This window comes from Strix aluco, chromosome 16 (assembly GCF_031877795.1).
Source record: "Strix aluco isolate bStrAlu1 chromosome 16, bStrAlu1.hap1, whole genome shotgun sequence".
NCBI lineage: Eukaryota > Metazoa > Chordata > Aves > Strigiformes > Strigidae > Strix > Strix aluco.
In genome coordinates this window covers 19,185,909-19,204,643 of record NC_133946.1, presented here as the reverse complement: position 1 = coordinate 19,204,643, position 18,735 = coordinate 19,185,909, and the positions used below count along the sequence as shown (strand labels likewise).

General features: G+C 42.7%; 2 protein-coding genes across 11 annotated transcripts in view; one reads left to right on the top strand and one right to left on the bottom strand.

Moving 5' to 3' along the window:
• The window catches only part of CHID1 (chitinase domain containing 1), a 117,193-nt gene extending 114,987 nt beyond the window's left edge, over nucleotides 1–2,206 (bottom strand). For 3 of the 7 annotated variants that reach the window (XM_074842677.1, XM_074842676.1, XM_074842678.1), the window contains exon 1: nucleotides 1,986–2,199. The gene's annotated coding sequence lies outside the window, so the exon portion shown is untranslated. Of the gene's footprint in view, nucleotides 1–1,985 lie in introns of all 7 variants that reach the window. The other 4 variants (XM_074842675.1, XM_074842674.1, XM_074842672.1 and 1 more) reach the window with 4 other exon arrangements.
• Nucleotides 2,207–8,080: 5,874 nt separating this feature from the next.
• AP2A2 (adaptor related protein complex 2 subunit alpha 2) overlaps nucleotides 8,081–18,735 on the top strand; it is a 50,311-nt gene continuing 39,656 nt past the window's right edge. For all 4 annotated transcript variants that reach the window (XM_074842554.1, XM_074842552.1, XM_074842553.1 and 1 more), the window contains exon 1: nucleotides 8,081–8,270. In XM_074842554.1, coding sequence (XP_074698655.1) covers nucleotides 8,204–8,270 — 67 coding nt within the window. In that variant the 5' untranslated portion in view covers nucleotides 8,081–8,203. The remainder of the gene's footprint in view (nucleotides 8,271–18,735) is intronic.

The window sequence follows — 18,735 nt, the reverse complement described above, 5'->3', positions numbered from 1 at the left end:
TTCTAAAGTTTAGTCAAACTTAAAAAATTCTCATGCTTCCTGTGTTACTCTGAAGAATTAATATTTCTACCATTTACTTTAAAAAACTTATAAGCTCATTTCTTCAAGTCATATTTATAAGACTTGTTCTGTTGGCACTGGTAACAAGAGCTGCCCAAAGTCTGAGTACTTTGTTTCTGTACAAAACATCAGGTGAGGGATCCCACAACAGCAGGCTGAGCACTCTAAAGGAGCACTGTGGCAGTAACATGGTGGCAGAAGGAACCGTAAAGGTTACATGGAAGTGTACTCAATGAAACGACTGCTATTTGAGGCTAACAGTGGTAATGCAGAGATGAGATCAACAACCCGATAAACTTACACATATTTGGATGTGGCTAGCTTAGCAGTGAGGTTTTAAAAAGCAGGGATATTTACTGCAGGAGTTAGGGATTCTGCGGGAAAAGAGAGGAGTACGTGATAAGGGAAGAAAGAAGGATGATGGCACCAGAAGGGCTTGAAAACACCAATGCCACTAGCACCAAAGAACAGAGCATCAAAGACCTCATGTACAAAATGAGTTGAAGGCTTTAGTCAAGTCGTATAAAGACTGCAGGATAAAAGCAGAAAGCCTTCTAATACCTCTTAGATCCAGAAGGTGGGGTAAAAGCTAAATTGCTGTACCATTTAAAATTCACTATTATTAATAGTTAAGGTGTTATGCTTCTACTTTGACTTCAAGGTCACAGGTAACCCGCTTGTTTTCCACATCCTAAAAAATTAGACAAAGCAGGTTGCTCTTGATAGCATCTACCCTGTTCCTAGCTTGGCAGGATCTATAAACTACTGCAGAGAGGAACAATTGAGAGCCTGAATAGTCAATACAAGTCTTAACTATCTGGACAGGATATCAATTCTTTCAGAAACTGGTATATATCGATTTTATGGTGTTGGATTTCACTTTCAGAAACAATTAGCAACAGCATCCACTTCCCTGAAGAAAAGTTAATATTTAACAGCTGAAGAACAGAAGTTTAAAAAAACATCACTGAACTCTAATTAGGCATCAAAATGTGCTCATTTCCTTGACATGATCATATCCATCTGCCAGTTACTATCAAGACAACATCCACTCCTAGATCTATAGGAAGCACTGAGCCTGTGGCAAAATGGTTTCTGTCAGTGACAGTCCAATATTGACTCTTGGTTGCAACCTTCGTTTAATAATTTGTTCTTTAACATTGGTTTATTGAAAATTAAGTAGACAGCATCGCTCAACTACATGAAGATGAATTAGTCAAAATTTAAATGCTCTTTGTGGAAACTATAAGCGTGGATTTCGCAAGCTTTACAAAAATTAGTTCCCTGTCAAGTTTTTTTTTTTGCAAATCTTCCTTCATCACTGTGTAATTCTTGTCAAACTAACTAAACTGAGCAGAACTGTATGAGTTTGGCACTCATTTGTTTCCTGTATCATTGCAAAATACAAGCAAAATTGAAGACTGACTGTGTCCTTGTTCAACTCATACTAGGGACAATTGAAAGTTTAAAACATCTTTTGACAAACTGATCTGAAGCACAGGTTTTTAAGCCAGGCCACAAATGTTGTTTAACCTGAGTCTTCACATGAGGTAACATACTTTTAATCAGCTGTTTTAAAAGCAGCTTTATTTTTAAGAGAGAAACACTAGCATAGATTTAGGCTGTACAAAGAAGCAACCGAAGAAACTAAGTAATCTCGGAGTCTGGCACAGTAACTATTTGGAAATCAGAGTTAATGTTTATACTTGTATTTCTAAAGGAACTAGATTCTAACTGCTGCTGCAGAAGGAGCCTGCATCCCTTAGCAAAGGAAGCCCAGGAAGCATTGTGTTGATGTGTTTTTAAATTTAATCAACAAAAGCTAGATTCAGGAGTGAAAATAAACCGGTTTTAACCTGTGTAAACATTACTCCCTCCACTCTTGCAAGATGCTCTACTGTGACAGTAAGAATCGCCTCCCATACCCGTCTGACTCTGGGAGATCCCAAAGCCTTCCAACGCAGACCTGAGGGGCCGCCGGAGCCTGCACGCCCGCCGAGCCAGCGGGCCCCCTCAGCGCGGGCCCCCTCAGCGCGGGTCCCCTCAGCGCGGGCCCCGCCTCGAGCTCGGACCCCGGGGGGCCGCCCCGGTCGCCCTCCGCTACCGGGTCAACCCCCGCCGCAGCTACGGTGCAGGCCGAGGGCCACCGCCCGCCCCTTCCCTCTCCGCCGCCCGCTGCCACCACCTACCGCCCGCCGCCGCTTCGTTAGTAGAGGCGGGCGGCACCGCCCCGCCGGCTGACGGGGCAGCGCTGAGGCGGTGGCGGGATGCGGGCGGCTGCCAGCAGCCGGAGGCGCTAACATGGCGGCGGGGCCGCTCTGGCGGCGGCGCTGTGGCTCAGCGCCGGCTCCCCGGGGCGGGCGGGAGGCTTCTCAGCGCCCCAAGAAAGCAAGTGCTAGTCACGGCCTAACTGTAAATTCCCTTGGAGGGCCTCTGGGTTTACTCCAGGCTGCAGCAAATAGTGTAAGCGGGGAGTTGGGGCTAAAATCCGTGCAGTGGCCTGGAGACACGGCGACAGTACAGGCGCGGCTGCGGAGGGTCAGCAAGCTGTATTGCTGACTCCAGGTGTGCTGAAAGGAGGGGTCAGAGCTCAGACGGCGGTTAACAGGCTTTAAAATAAAAGTTTATGTTTTAAATTGAGATTTTTATTACCTGTTTTGACCTTCTGCAGTTTGTGGGTTTACATACAACATGGCTGTGCTGCTGCTATTTTTACTGCAGCGGACATTTTGATGTAACCCTGTTATTTCATGGGCTGCTCGCAGGGACTAAATACCATATCAAAAGACTCGATAAAAACAGATGCATTATGTCGTGATGTAGTGGCAAGCCTAGTTTACCCTGACAGCGCGCTTCCCAACAGAAGCTTTTCTGTGACCAGCTTTCTGGGTTGGTTACAGCTTGGTGTGACCTCCCTGAAGCAGAGGTTACCTTATTTTTCTCCTGATTTGTCTTCCTCTTTCATTCCCTCTTGTGTAATGAAGATCCTCGTTAACATTGTTTAGCACTGAAAAGACAAATAGAAATGTTTTTCCTCTGAACAAAAGTCTTGCCAGTCAACTGGATGTATGGTTTCTATGGCAAGTGCTGAGAATGTGTACAGTTTCTCTGCACTAAATCACCCAGATTTAAATTCTAGCAAGGACTTCAGAAAGGAAAGTGGAATTCACTAGCACGTTTGGACCCACACACTTAACAGACTAGAGAGCAGGAAAAAGGAATGTGTCATCCCACTTCTTTAGTGTGACCAAAACACCTCCGAATCCTTCAGTTTTCACTCAAGAAGTGGTGAATTTTTCCATCTCGTAGGACTGCTTGATAAGTGTGTTTGAAACACAGTACATTTTCATATATAAACTGCCCTGAATTTCTAAGTACCTAAAGTAAATTACAGTACCTAAAGTAGTTTACAGTCAATGTGGTACCAGATTTTCTGTTGTTTTCATAACATCTTGTTCATCTCTCACAAACTTTAAATGCTTCCAGGTTACACTTCTAAGTAGCAGGAACAACAGAGAGAAGGCATGAGGGCATGAAAAATCAGTTTTGTTTCCAGTCTCTCTGTAATGAAATCTATCATTTCCTGTGTTGCATTCCCATCATATTCTCCTGTTGACTCTCTTTCTTGTAGCCTTAGTGGGACTGATTCAAAGGTTTGCTGCAAATAGTTGACAGGGAAGGTGCATGCTGCCATTGAGGAGACCTGTAAGGGAATCACAGATCTTATCTCTTATATGTAAGGATGCACTCAAATTTTTAACAGCTCTACAAGGTGTTGGGCAGTCTTCACCAGAGACTGGCATTCCACTAAGCAAGACTAAAAGGTAAGGGGATCTTTGTGCTTCTACATTTTCAATGTTCTCCAAAGAGACAGGAATCTCTGTCTGTTCTGGGAATCATGAATATATCTTGCTTAACTCCTACTGTCTACCCCATGCACTACTTGCTAGATTCAGTAACTGAACTTGGCACTATGACTTCCTATCCTTGAGCCATGTACTTGAAGGCTGGGTGCCACAATGCTGGGCATCTCAGCACCTAAGTTCCCCCTGTGTAACTAATTGTAACTCATTAAATTTCACTTTGCTTTTCCTGAAATTATGCTTCTTAACTTTTAATTTTTCTAGAAAAGCCCTCGAGCTTTGAAGGTATTTTACATGAAATACCGATCAGTTTTCTGTTTGTCTTTTCCTCATACTCTAGCAGTTACTGATTTTGATTATTATTACTGACAAGTCATCTTTTGCTTTAATTCTATGCATTTGTGGCCAGCTCAAATAGGCATGAATAAATTTAAAAATGGGGTATGGTTGCCTGTGATAGACCATATCAGTTTTATTCCTGTTTTGTTTTTGGTTTTTTTGTTTTGTTTTTTCAGTTTGTACACCAGTCTTCCTTTTAAAAAGCGGTACCTGAGCAAGATAGGACACCTGGGGGAGAGTAGAAGTGTGCTGATTTCCTCGCAAGTAACTGTGCGTACTCAGAAAATTAAAATGTCATGGCAGCAAGAAATGTGTGGAAGCCTGTAGTTAAGGAGAAAGCAAGCTAAGAGAAACAGCAGAAGAACCTCAAAGATGAAATGAAAAAAAAACTCCTGTGAACTAAAGTGAGTTATACAGAGTTCAGTGCAACTCGCAAAGCCACCCAGCTGGCTGACATTACTCTGCCAGCATGCAGGTGGCAAAGGAGATCTTGTTTGTAAAACCTTTATTCACCCTTATTTTATCTCATCTACTCTCTTAGAGTTCATTTTAAAGCTTAAGTATTCTATTCTACATTTTAATATAAACCTTGTGTTTTGAGTGTAAAACCCTTCTGGTCATTGAGGAGCTCACTGGAAAGAAAAGATCTAGGCAAATTCATCCCAAATTTCTGGAAGTTTGGGGTTTCATGCTGGTGGTATTACCCTAACTTTGTGTTTCTTAATCGTGAAAGCAGCACATCTGATACATGGCAGAAGGCATTGCTGATAAACCTGTGCTCTCTGTTAATGGCTGATGAACGTTAGATGTCAGGTAGAGAAACACGATTGAGTGTGCATGAGGAGCCACCAATTCTGTGTTCTCCTTAGCTCTTTTTGCTTCCGGTAACGGTTAGAATGACAATGAGGAGCAGAAGAAAGCAATAACGGATGGGGTGAGGGACAAATCTAACAGAAGTAACAAAGGGAAAGGAACAATTCCTCTTTGTGGTTCCCACAAATGGATACTCACCAGCTGAATTCATTCAGTTAATAGTTTTTGGAAGGTCAGTGTAATTATTCAAGTCTTTGTACCGAAGTACAATGAAATTCTGAAAATGATTAAAGCAACTAATGTATAACATGGGAAAGAATGGATAGACATTGTGGATTTGTTGGCAAACAAATGTGCTGCAAAACATTTTGTGTAATAGGAAAGCATTTCTTGAGACTATTTCCCCTTTAATGCTGGTTTTACAGTAAGAAATCTTTTTAAAAATCACAACATCTTGGGATGTATGGAACTAGTGAAGTCTGTTTTTTCACAGACCAGTGTTTTATAGATGTTAAGCTCAAACCAAAATGTTTTCCACATTTATTAACTCAGTGCATTTGTGCTGTGCCTAATTGAACTCTGTGCTGTATAATAACAGCATTACACTGTTTCTTTCAGTCAGGACACATATAGAGACCATTACAGGCTCTCTTTCCTCTAGCTAACTATTCACATAAAATTTGTATCCTCTCCCTCTCTGAAATGGACTAATAAGTTCTAAATTATAAGGCAGTAAAGGCAGATGTATACCTACACGTTTGTCATAATTGCATGAGCCTTTGTCGAGGCAAAAAGAAGACAGGGAACAAGGATGACTATAGTAAAGCCTCAAAAGTCAAAGGAGGTTGACCTAAAATAACCTGGGCATGTGTACTGCATAGCGGGCCACTTCAAATGAAGTATTTAGCAATATAGTTACAAAACTAAAGCGCTCCATATGGGTTAACTACTTGAGTATTTACCCCAGTTCTCAAGCAGAATTTGCAGCCCATGCTGCCACAGCTATTCTGCTAGCAGTATTTAAGCCACCACTTAAAAGATAGTTTACATGTACCTGCATGACTTGCAGTTGCAGTACTGACTGGCAGACAGCCACAGGACAGATACACTTAGCCTTTAGGTGTCACTGTGCTCTTAAGAGTACAAATTAGTTCAACATTTTGGCTAGCTCAAAAAAGATGTTTTTTTCTGAAACAGAAACTCCTACATAGTGACATCTTCAGTTTTCAGCTTCAAAGGCAAATGGAAATTAGTTAAGCATCAAAATCTGTTTGTAAAGCTATGAAAAAGGAGAGCTTTCTTCATGTAAGCCTGCAGATGCAGAGTATCGGAGTTGAATATAAGTTGTACATGGCTGCCTGTAGTTGGACTTGGTCTACAAAATGGATCCAGGGAGAAACGGATAGATGCGTGCTTGCCACATACTGCCATCTTGTCTTTCTAATTGATACTTCCACAACTAAAAAGCACTCATGTAACAATGTATCCTGAAAACATGCAGAACAGACAGGTCAGAGGTGGCCTACCGGGGGGTGTAGAGCCACTATCAGAGATACAGTATCAAGTATTAGTTCTTTATCTATGAGAGAAAAATGTATCATTAGCTTAAAGGCACTGGAGCTTGATAAATTTAAATATGATGCAAGCTCTAAATGAGGAGGATTAACCATGGAAACAAACTGTGCAGGGAAACAGTGAATTTGATGGTGTCAGATCAAGACTGAGTGCCTTTCTGGAAGATAGGCTGTAGCTAAATGCTCAATTCAGGGGAAAAAAAAAACCAAAACAGGTGAAATGAAATGGCTTGAAGTATAGAGGAAAACAGATGAAATGACTGATTGATCTCCAGTAGCCCTAAAACCCCATGATTCTACAGGTCATTATAATCCACTAAGTATACTAATCACTTGCATTACGAATGAAACTCAGCATACTTTTGGTTGGGCAGACTAGGCCAGTTTTGACACCATTTGAATCTATTTTCAGCTGATGAGATTAAACGCTCTGTGCAGTCCTACCACTTTGGCATGTTTAAGACAGTTTAACCTTGAAATGTTTTCAATCTCAGGAGTAAATGTGGCGTGGGACTGTGTCGCTCTGCATGTTCTCAGCCTTCATGAGAAACACGTGGCCCTGGGTTTGCACGCCCAGGGAGTCAGAGGAGTGTGAATTGTCACATGTAATGCAGAGCAACTGTGGCACTTATGCAACTGAGAGCAGGCTCACGAGGGGTATGTGACAAAGGATGGCTCTGCATATAGCAGCTCTTGGGCTTGCAAATGTTCAGAGTGACTATGCAGGGTATGTCAAGTAGATCCTGTGCACTGTTCTGGGCCCGTTTTGAGCCGGATGACCAATGCATGACCTTTGTCAGTCCACCCTGTGGAAAGTGTGATCTTACGTACCATACCAGAAGGTCTGTACCCTGCTTCCCACATTTTAGAAATAACATCCAAGGTTAACAGACTGCCCAGAGCTTGCTGATGAAGTGACATCTTCTTGTCTTCCGATCTGCCCTCCCTCTCCTTCTCCGTCAGAAGTTACACCCTCTGAGGCGCCTGTGAAGCCCGATATTTCTCCTTAAGAAACCATAAAACTTCTCGATCGTTAGGGACACGGGGAGAGGAAGGGATTAGGCCGTCCCTGCGCAGGGAGCATGCAGCGGATTCACCCGCGGATCCAGCGGCTGAGCCGCCCTGCCGACCCCTCACGGGGACGGGCCGCCTGCCCGCCGCCCCTCACCTCGGCCTGGGCCCGTCTGCCCTGACGGCGGGTGACTGGTAATCGTGTCCCAGCAGCGGCACAGCCGATCTCCAGGGCCCAGCCTCCAGACAGCCGGCCCGCAGGACCGCCCAGGCCCCTGCGAGGACACCCGGGGCGCGGCGCCGGGGGAGAGGCCGGTGTGTGGGGGTGAGGCCCGGCCCGCAGCGCCCCACCCGCCTCCGCGCGGCAGGTGGCGCCAGAGCCGCGCGCGCCGGGCGCTCGCGGGGGCGCGGGAGCCGTCCCCGCGCCTGCGCGCTGCAGAGGCGGCCGCGGCCTGGAGAGCGCCGCGGGGAGAGCGGGCGGCGGCGGCCCCGGTGGTTGCGGTGGTTTGTCGCGTCGCTGGGCGGCCGTGATCGCGCGCCACGATGCCTGCGGTGTCGAAGGGCGATGGGATGCGGGGCCTGGCGGTCTTCATCTCCGATATCCGGAACTGTGAGTTGGCGGCGGAGGCGCGGTGCGGCTGGGGCCTGGGCAGGGCCGGCCGTTGCCATGGGCCGTTGCCCCGTGGGGCTGGGGCTTCTCTCCCTCAATCCCCTCCCCACTGCTCTCCCCTTTCCCCCACCCCCCGCAGCGGGCTGCTCGGAGCGCTCCTGCCTCACGAAATGGCGACGCGCCCTGGGGGGCGGCGGGGGAGGCGGCGCGGCGGCGGCGGCGGCGGCGGGGGGGGTGGCGCGCAGCTGAAGGCTTCGGGCTGTGGGTTTGGGTTGGTTTGTGCGTTTTGGGTGGGTTGATTGGCGTATTACCTCCTCTCCCCCGTTCCCCTTCCCTGTCGCGGAGGGGTGCCCGGCGTTGTGGTCGCTGCCCCGGCGGAAGGGGGTGCCGAGAGGCTGGTGCCCGCCGCCGCCGTTGTTTGTACGGCGCTGAGGCGAAGTCGGGGTGTGTTCGGGGTGCGGGTGGGTCTGTGGCGGGCCAGAGAGAAACGTCTCTGGTCTCCTTCCAAATCCCTGAACGGCTTTCAATTCAAAACGTCACTGATGGAAAGCAGGCCTCTGTAAGGCTGCCTGCGAGCAGGGCCTTCTGTGGCTATGCCTAGGCTTGGCTTAAAATTTGCTTTAAAATTCTGCTTTGACGGAAATCAGCTCTTAGAATCTGTGTAATTAAAAAGGGGATCGAGAGGGGTGTGAGTAAGTGTCCCCCTGAGGGGAGAGGAGGGACCGTGTGTGTGCAGCGCAGAGAGGAGGAGTACAAATGTGCTGCTGCTTGGCAGGGGGGCAGGGGGAAGATGTATGTCTGGGGGCACCTCCAGCTTTACATTTTGATTAAGAATTACGTGTGATAGCAGTTTAATATTAATCTGAGTTAGAGATCTAAGTGTATGATGTGGCAGGAATTGCCTGGGGAAGGGCTAAGGTCACTGTGGTTGGTATGATGAAACAGGTCTATTTTGTCCACCTGTGTGTCTCTGTAGATTACTTGAGGCTACTTTGAACGCAATGGCAGAAAGGTTTCCTCTCTAACAGATGAAAGTGGATTTGGAGAATTTTTTTGATGTGAATTATGATGACCTAACTAGGCTTGTATTGGGATAACCACATTGGCTTGGAAAACTTCTGACTTCTAATACAAAAAGCTGGGGAGAAAATTATACTGATAATATTAGACCATTTGAATGCAGAGTTTCCTTAAGCTAAATTCAGGTGATATGGACGTTTAGCCATGTAAACAAGGGCTTTGTATGTAAAATTCAAGGTTGCTAATCTTCCTTACAGCAGAAGCTGTCTCAATATGTTTTCAGAATAGAGTTGCCAGGTCCTGAGGTTTCTTCAGACTTCACTCTTGTATGTGTAGAAGAAGGCTTATAAAAGGTGTTGTGTATCAGTTCAAGGTTATGTGAGTGCTCTTGTGCTTTGTCTGGTTGGCCCAACTATTTACTAAAAATTTTCCAGTGCCCTGGTATTCTGTGCAAGGTGTGTTTGTAACGTAGTTTCACCTGGTGTCATAGCATTGAAGACTTGCTCTTGTATCTACCCAGTATTTTTTTAATGATTGTTTTCATTCATTTAGCTGGAAGTAGTATGAATTTATTCTTCAATTTCTTATGTCTTGCAGTTGGTTAACACATTTGTCCACTCTTGTTTTCAGTGGAATTCAGTAGAATGCACTACAGCAGAAACAAACATTCAAGCTCTTGGGTTCCTAACCTATGTTTAGAGATGTGGAATAACAAGGTTTAAGGTAGTAGGATAGAACAAATTAACTGCTGATTTCCCCACAAGCTTGCCAGTGCATAGACAGTGTGAGAACTCTGATGGAACAACCACCTCTCTGTCCAGACTGGACAACAAACCTCTCATGTTCTCAGTCTCTGCAAGAAAGACAAAGATGGAACTGGCTTGTGAAACAAATAAAACATTAACACTTTCACTGTTTAAACAAATACTGATACTTCTCAGATGTTTTGTCCTTGTCCAGACAGCTATTTGGGAGCTGTAATTATTTTTGTGTCTTTCTCATTTTCATAATGAAGTAAGTAACTACATCTTCCAAATAGCTGTTTAATGGATTTGAATCTTTTTACTTTAAGAGAGCTCTGAGTGTTGCCAGCTAACCGTGGGCTGGTGTACGCTGACTAAGGTTCCCAAAAATACTTGAGAGCACTCTCTAGAGACTGTGCTTTGTAGGCACTGGTATTGGCTTAAGATCCATCTTTCCCTCGTCAGAGTGGAGAACTGGATATTTGTCAAGAACAAAGAATAACAGCTGTTTAGATGAACAGAATCTTTTGACTTGTGAATCTAAAAAAATGTTCCTGTTCTGAGATGGGAGGGAAGCTAGACACCAACTGCAGTTCTTAACCTGTTTCTAGGCTTAAAGTTGGACCTAAATATCTGACAGTTGCACTGATGTGCAAAATGCCTGCTGGCATTCTGAATTTCAGTCTTAATTTTGGCTTTGTTGCACTCATCTCTTTGTAATACTACTATAAGGGCCTGACATTTTTAGTTTGCCTGCAGCCCTTCCAGATTATGAGTAATGTTGAAACATGGTGTGTGGGTTTTTTTCTGAAAGGTTTTGCATAAATGAGGCATCTGCTTTATATATGTTGCTGAAAACTGAAAATGCAGTTGTGTGCGTGTGACTTCAAAATAATAAAATAACCTAAACTTCAGGGGAATGCTTATGTAAATTTAGACATCTACCTTTGGAAATGCTTCATCTTCTTGCATCAAATGTTCTTTCTTGGGCATTTTAACCTACAACATCTGCAGCACTAAATAACACATCGCTCTCTGATTTGTGAGTGATGTTTGTCTTGCCTGTCTGTTTTTACCAGTCTGTTACAGGCTTCAAAAAAGTCTTACTTGATAGCTTCAGTGCTTACAACTCTAGTTGACTGAGTGAATGAACAGCTCATACTGCTGGTCTGTCTTTAAGAGTTAAAAGGTTGGTTGTCACTTCTGTGTTGGTTAGTCATGTTTTTGGCACTTGGGTTATCTATTAAGCTTCTTGATCTCTGTGTTAAATGCTTCTCTGCAACATATGACTTTGAATATAACAATTACTTTTGATGTGACTTTAAAAGGTCTGCTTAAAATGGGGTGATTTCTCAAAAGTCTGTAAAACTTTTCATAAAAAAGCATACTACTTGTAGCAACAATTGTAAAATATTTTAAGGGCCAAAAGTGCTTCTTAACTCTTTGACTTTGCTCTAGTCTCTGTGAAACTGTAATATTTTAAAGCGAAATGTTCTTTATTCATACAAATATCAAGTGAATTTTCAAAGTTCAGTAATATAAGAAAATTACTTATCCTGCAGTTCCCGATAGCTCTCCACAATTTTGTTTCAGTGCAGCTTCTTGTTGCAGCCTCTGTATTTTGCATATAGAGGTCCTAGTGGAGATGGCAGGAAAAAAAAGAGTTTTTTAAGAAAATAACCCTTTTAGATGCCTGACAACTTGCCAGTATGTATGGGCCTTTCTAGAAGCTTGCTCATTTGAATTGTTTTATAACATATATGAAATAGTACAGCAAATATCTTTTTGTCTTATCTTTCGCAGACACCAGAGAAGAGGCAAGAAAACTGTAGATTGAAAGCTGAAGTACTTGGTTAAAATAGCCCAGTTAATCAGCACTTAGTTAGTGTGGCCCACTGAGAAAATAGCAAGGCGAGGCCATGCTGTAAAATAGATTGTGGTGGTAGTGGAGCTGGAAAGCTCTGTATCCTGTGGTTTGAAGTGCCGTCCAGATTTAGGAGTTCAGGTCAGGAAGAGTCCTTGTCACTGCTTGAATGAAGTTCCTCGTGAACTAAAACCCAACAAGATCTGCATGTGTTACAAGCAAATGGACTCCTGCAAGAAATTCTTAAATAGAATGTTAAATCTTTTTTTGTGTATGTACTGCAGAGATGATGAAATGATTTGGCTTATGCAAGATGGTATTTTATAAACTCTCCAGCTGTCTTAGCTGACAGATACATCATCAGGAGTCTGTTGTTTTTTGTTTTTTGTTTTTTTTTTTTTTTTGCGGATAGCTTTATGCTTATCTGGTGATAAAGTACTTGTAAGTCATCTATCACTCAACCCTCAACGTATTCTGTTGCAATAACAGTATTATCTGATATTTGCCCTGAAAACTAGGAAAGCTTGCTTTTCTTCTTTCTTTTGGAGGTGGTAGTGTAGAAACAGTTTCTACTACAATATTCAGTGTACGACTGGTAACCCCGTCCTCCACTGTAAAATCAGGAAGTCATCTACTCTGGGGTTGATGAAACGGATCTGCCAGAGGCAAAAGCTGCTTTTGCCACAGTCTTGGAGGACAAGACAGTTCTTTATTTCCCTTACTGCTTTAGATAACTGCCTTACCTTTTCAGTGTCACCTTAGAAGTTGGACAGAGGGAGGAAGGATTCCTTTAGTTTGTTCTCCAAATGTTTCTGTATATGCTCTGTTCCCAGGTACTGTTCCTTTCTCCTCGAGCTATTTTTTTTTCCTTAAATAAACCCAACAGATATATTGAACAAAGGATTATCGCTTCTTATAGAAATTAATGCATTAATTCTTTGTACTGAACAGGGAGAGTGTCCAGAGGCTGAGGCCTCTTGAAGCAAAGCTACTGTAGTCAGACTTCACTGAATTGGGACTGGTGCATCAGGTTATGGATGAGCAAGTGGGGATTAAAAAAAGGCTGGTTCATTAAATTTGTCGTATAATCACCCTTTTGACTGGATGGTAGATAATGGAGCGCATTACCTGTGTATGTGGGAGGGGCACATACATGAATTAAATGACCAGATGGATATGTATAGAGTTATTTGTTCTCTGTGAGACCAGCCACACAGTGAAACAAACTTCACATGGGGGAGCTGGGCACACACAGCTTGTTTTTTGTGCTATATGTCAAAAATATGGCTTTCAGTGTGTAGGCTAAAGCTACTGCATCGCTCCTCTGAGGCACAGAGTCTCATTTGCTTTGGGTATAGTTTTAAAGTAGGACTGGATTTACTTTTGTAGACAGTCAATGACTTTATTTGTATTTTTAGATTACTTACCTCTTAGAAGAAATTTGAAGGCAAGGCATCTTGATTTGCTCTCCTATTTCGCTTGCAAGCCTATGGCCGCTCATCTAATGTGGACAGTTTCTGGCCTGAAAAAGCCCTAAGGTCGTGCCGCTTAGAGCTATAATAAGCAGTAAGTCTTACATCACTCACTACTATTTGCAGGAGAGTGATTTAGGGAAAACACAATTAGCATGAGATTAATCTGAGGAGGATGTGTAAAACCAGAGGTGTTCTGCCCATGGCTTCTTTGTCTTAGCTTTCTTCTGGTCATTTCATGGAACCCGAAGGGGCTGAGGGTTTTTCTGGAGTGTGTTTTTTTTGTTTGTTTGGGGTTTATTTTTTTTTTTTTACGCTTGTTGAATTTCTGCATGTTTGACTGAGAAAAGAGGAGAGTAGGCAAAGATGATGATTAATAGATGAGAGGTAGTAAAGAGCTAGAATCCTTCATGTGACATCCAACCTCTCCATTAGAGACATTAGAAAATATAACATCTGCTTAATTTGAAATTGTTTGGATAAAGGCTGCCCATCAGGACTGGTGAGAGGAAGTTAAGGACTATTGCAGAGACTATGACATATCTGCATCAATTAATGTGCTCATATAGGGTATTTGTTTTTAAGGCCCCTGAAACAGTAGTTTAGAAATTATAAACTAGGAGACTTTGGATAAGCCTCAAACTGTTCTTCTATTATTTGAATGTGAACTAAGGTACAGGAGAGTCCACAGTGACTTGTACTAAATCACTGCAAATACTGCCTTACCCTGTTGAAGGAAGTGTAACTGTACAGTGTGAAAATACTGTTCAAGGAAGTGACTGCTTAAATGCTGCTCAGTTAATGAAGGAGGAAGAGCTGCTTTATGTAGTAGACTAACCTTGCACTTCTGGTTTTGCATATGTTCTTAGTGTAAAGCTTCCCTTTTGATAGGAGTCAGTCTTTTTGTCAACTAAACTGCCAAATAGATGCTCTACATGTCATAGAGTCACTCGGATATGAGCTTCTAGTAGTTTTTGGTTCATTTGGGGAAATATGTGGTCTTAAGCTAAGACCCTATTACCTAGTTACTCCTCCAACTCTTTCACAGTTTGAGCTGTAGCATTTTTCCTTAACTTGTGGTGCCTAGTTAGGAAAAAAACATCCATGGTAGGCACCTAAAATTTTTAAACTTGTATTAAATTGCTGCAATTAGAGTATCTCAATTGTGATAGTGTTTGGAAGCTGCTGTGTGCTCTTTTGCATTTATTTCCCTTCCATTATGAGGCAAAGAGTTAATGGATTACTGGATTACAGTAAAGCCTGTGACTCCCTGCTGTTTCATGAGAAGTGGTGTTACAGGGTCAAATCTTTAGCAGCATACTGGAGGAAGAAGTCAGTTCTGTGGATAGTAGTTCACTTACTGTGCAGAATTTTAGAAAATGTACTCTACAACATTCATAAATGTGATCAGTTGGTCACTGATCTCTTTGTTGGTAGTAATGGATATCTAATCACCACTGGATGGCCCAAGGCACAGCAATCTTCGACTGCCTTTATGCCATTCACGATCTTCAACGTGACAGACAGGCACATCTTTCCTCTGATCAAATGTATCTTGTGAAAGAACAGCATGCACTCATGTTTTCATTCATAACAGGATGTTAATACATCATTAAGCAAAAAGCTTCTTGTTCTGCAGCCTTGAACAGGTCAATTTCTGAACCAAACTGAAGCCCTACTAATGAATGTCTTGGGAAGGTACAGTGGTCTCTTTGGATTAGTTGCACAGTGAGTTTGTAAACAATAGCACCAGCATCCTCCTTCAGACATACTCAGGTGGACCTGGAACTTGCACCTCTAGGGTAGTGCTCTAGATACTTCAGCCAAATGGAGGAGTTACAAACTCGCATAATGTGAGGGCAGGCACACAGCAAACAGACCACTCGAATGTATTGCTCTGTCACCTGCCTCCCTTTTGGCCCTCTTCCCTGCTCTGCTAAGTAACCAGCTGAGATATTAGGAGGAGGTGGAGGATGGATTTGGTGTTTTACTTCATGAAGCTAATGATCTGCATAGCAAATGGCTAATCTATACTCTAGATCTGTCCTGCTGGCAGGTAAAGTAGCGGTTTAATTTACTGATATGAGATGTAAGTACTATAAAATCTCTTTCACAAAGGCAGGAATGGATGCACTGATTACTTTTACATTAATATTTTCCTATAAGTATTTACACCATTTTTACTGTAGAGTTGCTAGTGTTTGTTTTGATTTGGGCCCCCTCTTTCAACCAGTTTCTTTCTCTGTCCCCTGACAGTAGGGTTTAAGAATGGAGTGTAGTCTTAGCATCATGCTTGTAAGCGGTTCTAACAAGAGGAACGACAAATGGATAATTTGATTGTTTTATGCCAACTAAAGTGTGTTTGGATGGTGAATACAGTGAGCTTGCTCTCTACCCGGTCATGTATTCTGCTATCTTCTGCTGGCATTATCACTTGTAGCAAAGCTGATAGGACTTACCAATATAATAAACCAATCTTGCTTTTGGCTGTTTGGCTCCCTAACTGACCTGCAGCGGTGCAAGGCAGTAGCAGGAATGTATAAGCCAGGAGAGCAGTGCTAAGGAAGAGTCTGGAGTTGTTTTTTAAGAAGCACAGCCTTGAATTAAACTGATTATGGAACTATATCAATGTGTTTTGCTGAAGGGAAGCTAGTAGCAGTTTGACTGGTGCCTCTCCCGCCTAACTCGCCAATGAGCTTAGATGCTCCTAATGTAGAGGCTAATGAAAACATAACAAAACAGAAAAATTCTTATGTTTGGAAAACAATGACTCACAGCTCTCAAGGAAAACATCTAATAACATCTTTAAAATTTAGAGTTTATCTTTTGTGCAAGAACTGTATTCTTCCCAAATAGATGTTCCTAGCCACTACAGAGTTCAGAGGAGAAGCTGCTGCTCTTAACCTTGGCAGTATTTGTATTACTACTCTCCTAAACAGAAAACTAGAGTTGTCCTGTCTTCAAGGCCTGTTTGATAATTGAATGTGAACAGAGAGGCATGTTCTGTTAGACAAATGGTAGTGCCACACATAGTAGCCAACACTACTGCTTGCCTTCAAGAAGCATGACAAAATGCTGGCAAGCTTTTTCTTATGCTAATAGAGCCTTCTACCCAACATGCTTTATAGTTCTTCACACTAATAATGGCACATCTATAATCATAGGATTGTCAGATGGCCACAGGGCAAGGAAGGCTACTAGGTAATACAATGTAACAGTTCTGACCTGTGCATAAGTTCAAAATAAATGAATTGTTGGTGGGCTCAATTCCACTGGCTGCTGGCCATAAGCAGATTGGAGTCAGATGAGTACTGGGAACATCTAAACTTTTATGAAGCAATTTTTTTTTTTTTGCTTTAAATGTTGTTAGTACACCTATCTCAAGAACTTGCCTGCAGAAATCTACTCTGCTCAGTATTTGTGTAGACACTTGTACAGAAAAGTGCTTCTCTGTTCCTTTGGGAAATAAATGTGTAGACTGGTTCAGAAACACACCTGACTCTTAAGTGGTTTGTATGAAAGCTAAGAGCTTGTAGCAGTTCTAGTTAATCAGCACAGATGCACTTCATGCCTCAAACTTGGTTTAGGCAGTCTACAGTTAGTATAGTAACAAGTTAATCCTGATGGAGCAGGTCACTAAGTGAGCCACAAGCAGCCCGCTAGTTCCAGCCTGGAAGCACTCGCTTAGTCTTGCAACCCCGCTGCCAAGTTCCTATTAAGGTATGTCAAATGTTCTCTTCAAATGAATGGACTCAACAAATCCCTTTTTTGTCACATCTGTTTTCTTGTTCTTCTGTAGGTTATAATGCAAAACTCCAAACTGAGATATGGAGGTGTTATTCCTGCAGTACTGAAGCTCTGACTCTAGCCTGGATTACCAGGAGATTTAAGAATAGTAATTGGTTCTCTCAACAGCTGGATGACTTTTGATGTTCCCTAGTCTATCTTTGTTAAACAAGATGATAATTAAAGATAATGGTGTATTGCAGACTAAATTTACCTTGCCTAATGAAGGCAGTAGGCAGCACAGTGGAGTCTGAAGCTGGGCAAACTGACAAACGTGAAGCAATCGCTCACAAGCGCCTTGGTCGGTGTTGTGGCTGGGTATCTGTTTGCTCAGGTGCTCATCTTGGAGAAGGCTAACAGCAGTCATACTAGGGCTGTAAGGCTGTTAACAGTTTGTGTCTTTTCTGCAAAAAGCCAGCCAGAACTTACTGGCTTGCAATCACCTCTTTTAATAACTTGTTATGGATATTTAATCATTGTCTTGCTGAAGTGGAAAAAGCCTGAATAAGTGAAAGTGAGAAGGATGTGGCCTGAACTGATGTGGAACATAATCTTCTTGTGCTCTGGCTTAAATACTGCCCTACCCATCAGTTTGTGTGCATGACAAGACCTTTATTAAGCCTCTCCAAGTTGACTAGCTTGGCTACAGCATGTTTTGTTGGAATACAGCTCTTATAATTTCTTGAAAGTGGGAGCTGTGTAACAGCCTGGAAGTGAGGTGGAGCAATTGCCTTTGCAAGCTTTGAAATGTAAGCCTCTAGTTCCGCAGCACAGCAATCCTTCAACTGTCAGCAGTAGTGGTCTTGCCTTCCTTTTTAAGTGTTTCTAGTGATGGTAAAAATCAAATAGGCATGTAGAAATTCTTCAGTGAGTGTCACCAGGGCTGAATAATGTGATGAAAACTTCTCAGTTAATCAAATGCATTTTCTTTAACAGCCCCTGCCCACACCCCCCACCTCTACATAAATTGGTCCTTAGTTTTTGATATTCCTATTTTCTTTTTCCTAGTACATGGAACAAACTGAAGCTACCTGCCACTGTGAGATTTTATTTTGCTTTGTCATCCTCTAATGTAAACAATAAATTAAGTTTGAGTAAGGTTACCATGCAGTATAACTGCTGGAGTTCAGGAAATTTGTTTTTAGATACTTCAGCCTGGTTTTAACTCTCGTGTTATCCTAAGCATTGTTATGTGACTGTCCTCAGTGACATTTAATACTCGATGTGCTGGTCTTGCTCTCTAAAACTGCAATTTCAGGCACATATAGACTGTAATCGGTAATAAGAAGACAACTTAAGACTGTGTATGGAGTTAAACTTTTATCACCAGCTAGTTGCTATGCTGTTTGTTTGGTCGAGGTCTAGATGCGATTATATACTGCATTCAAAATACAACAGCCTGAAGGAATTATTCAGAACAGGCTTTTATTCATATGCTATGGAAGTTTTTAACTTTGAGAGAATGAACCTTCAGATGTGAATGTGCTGTTTAATGTGGGTGTTCCTGTCAACTCACTGCTACAGCTGTGTGCAGAGGGGGTGGGATTTTGATTTTTGTGTTGCTGAGGCTGCAGTCCATT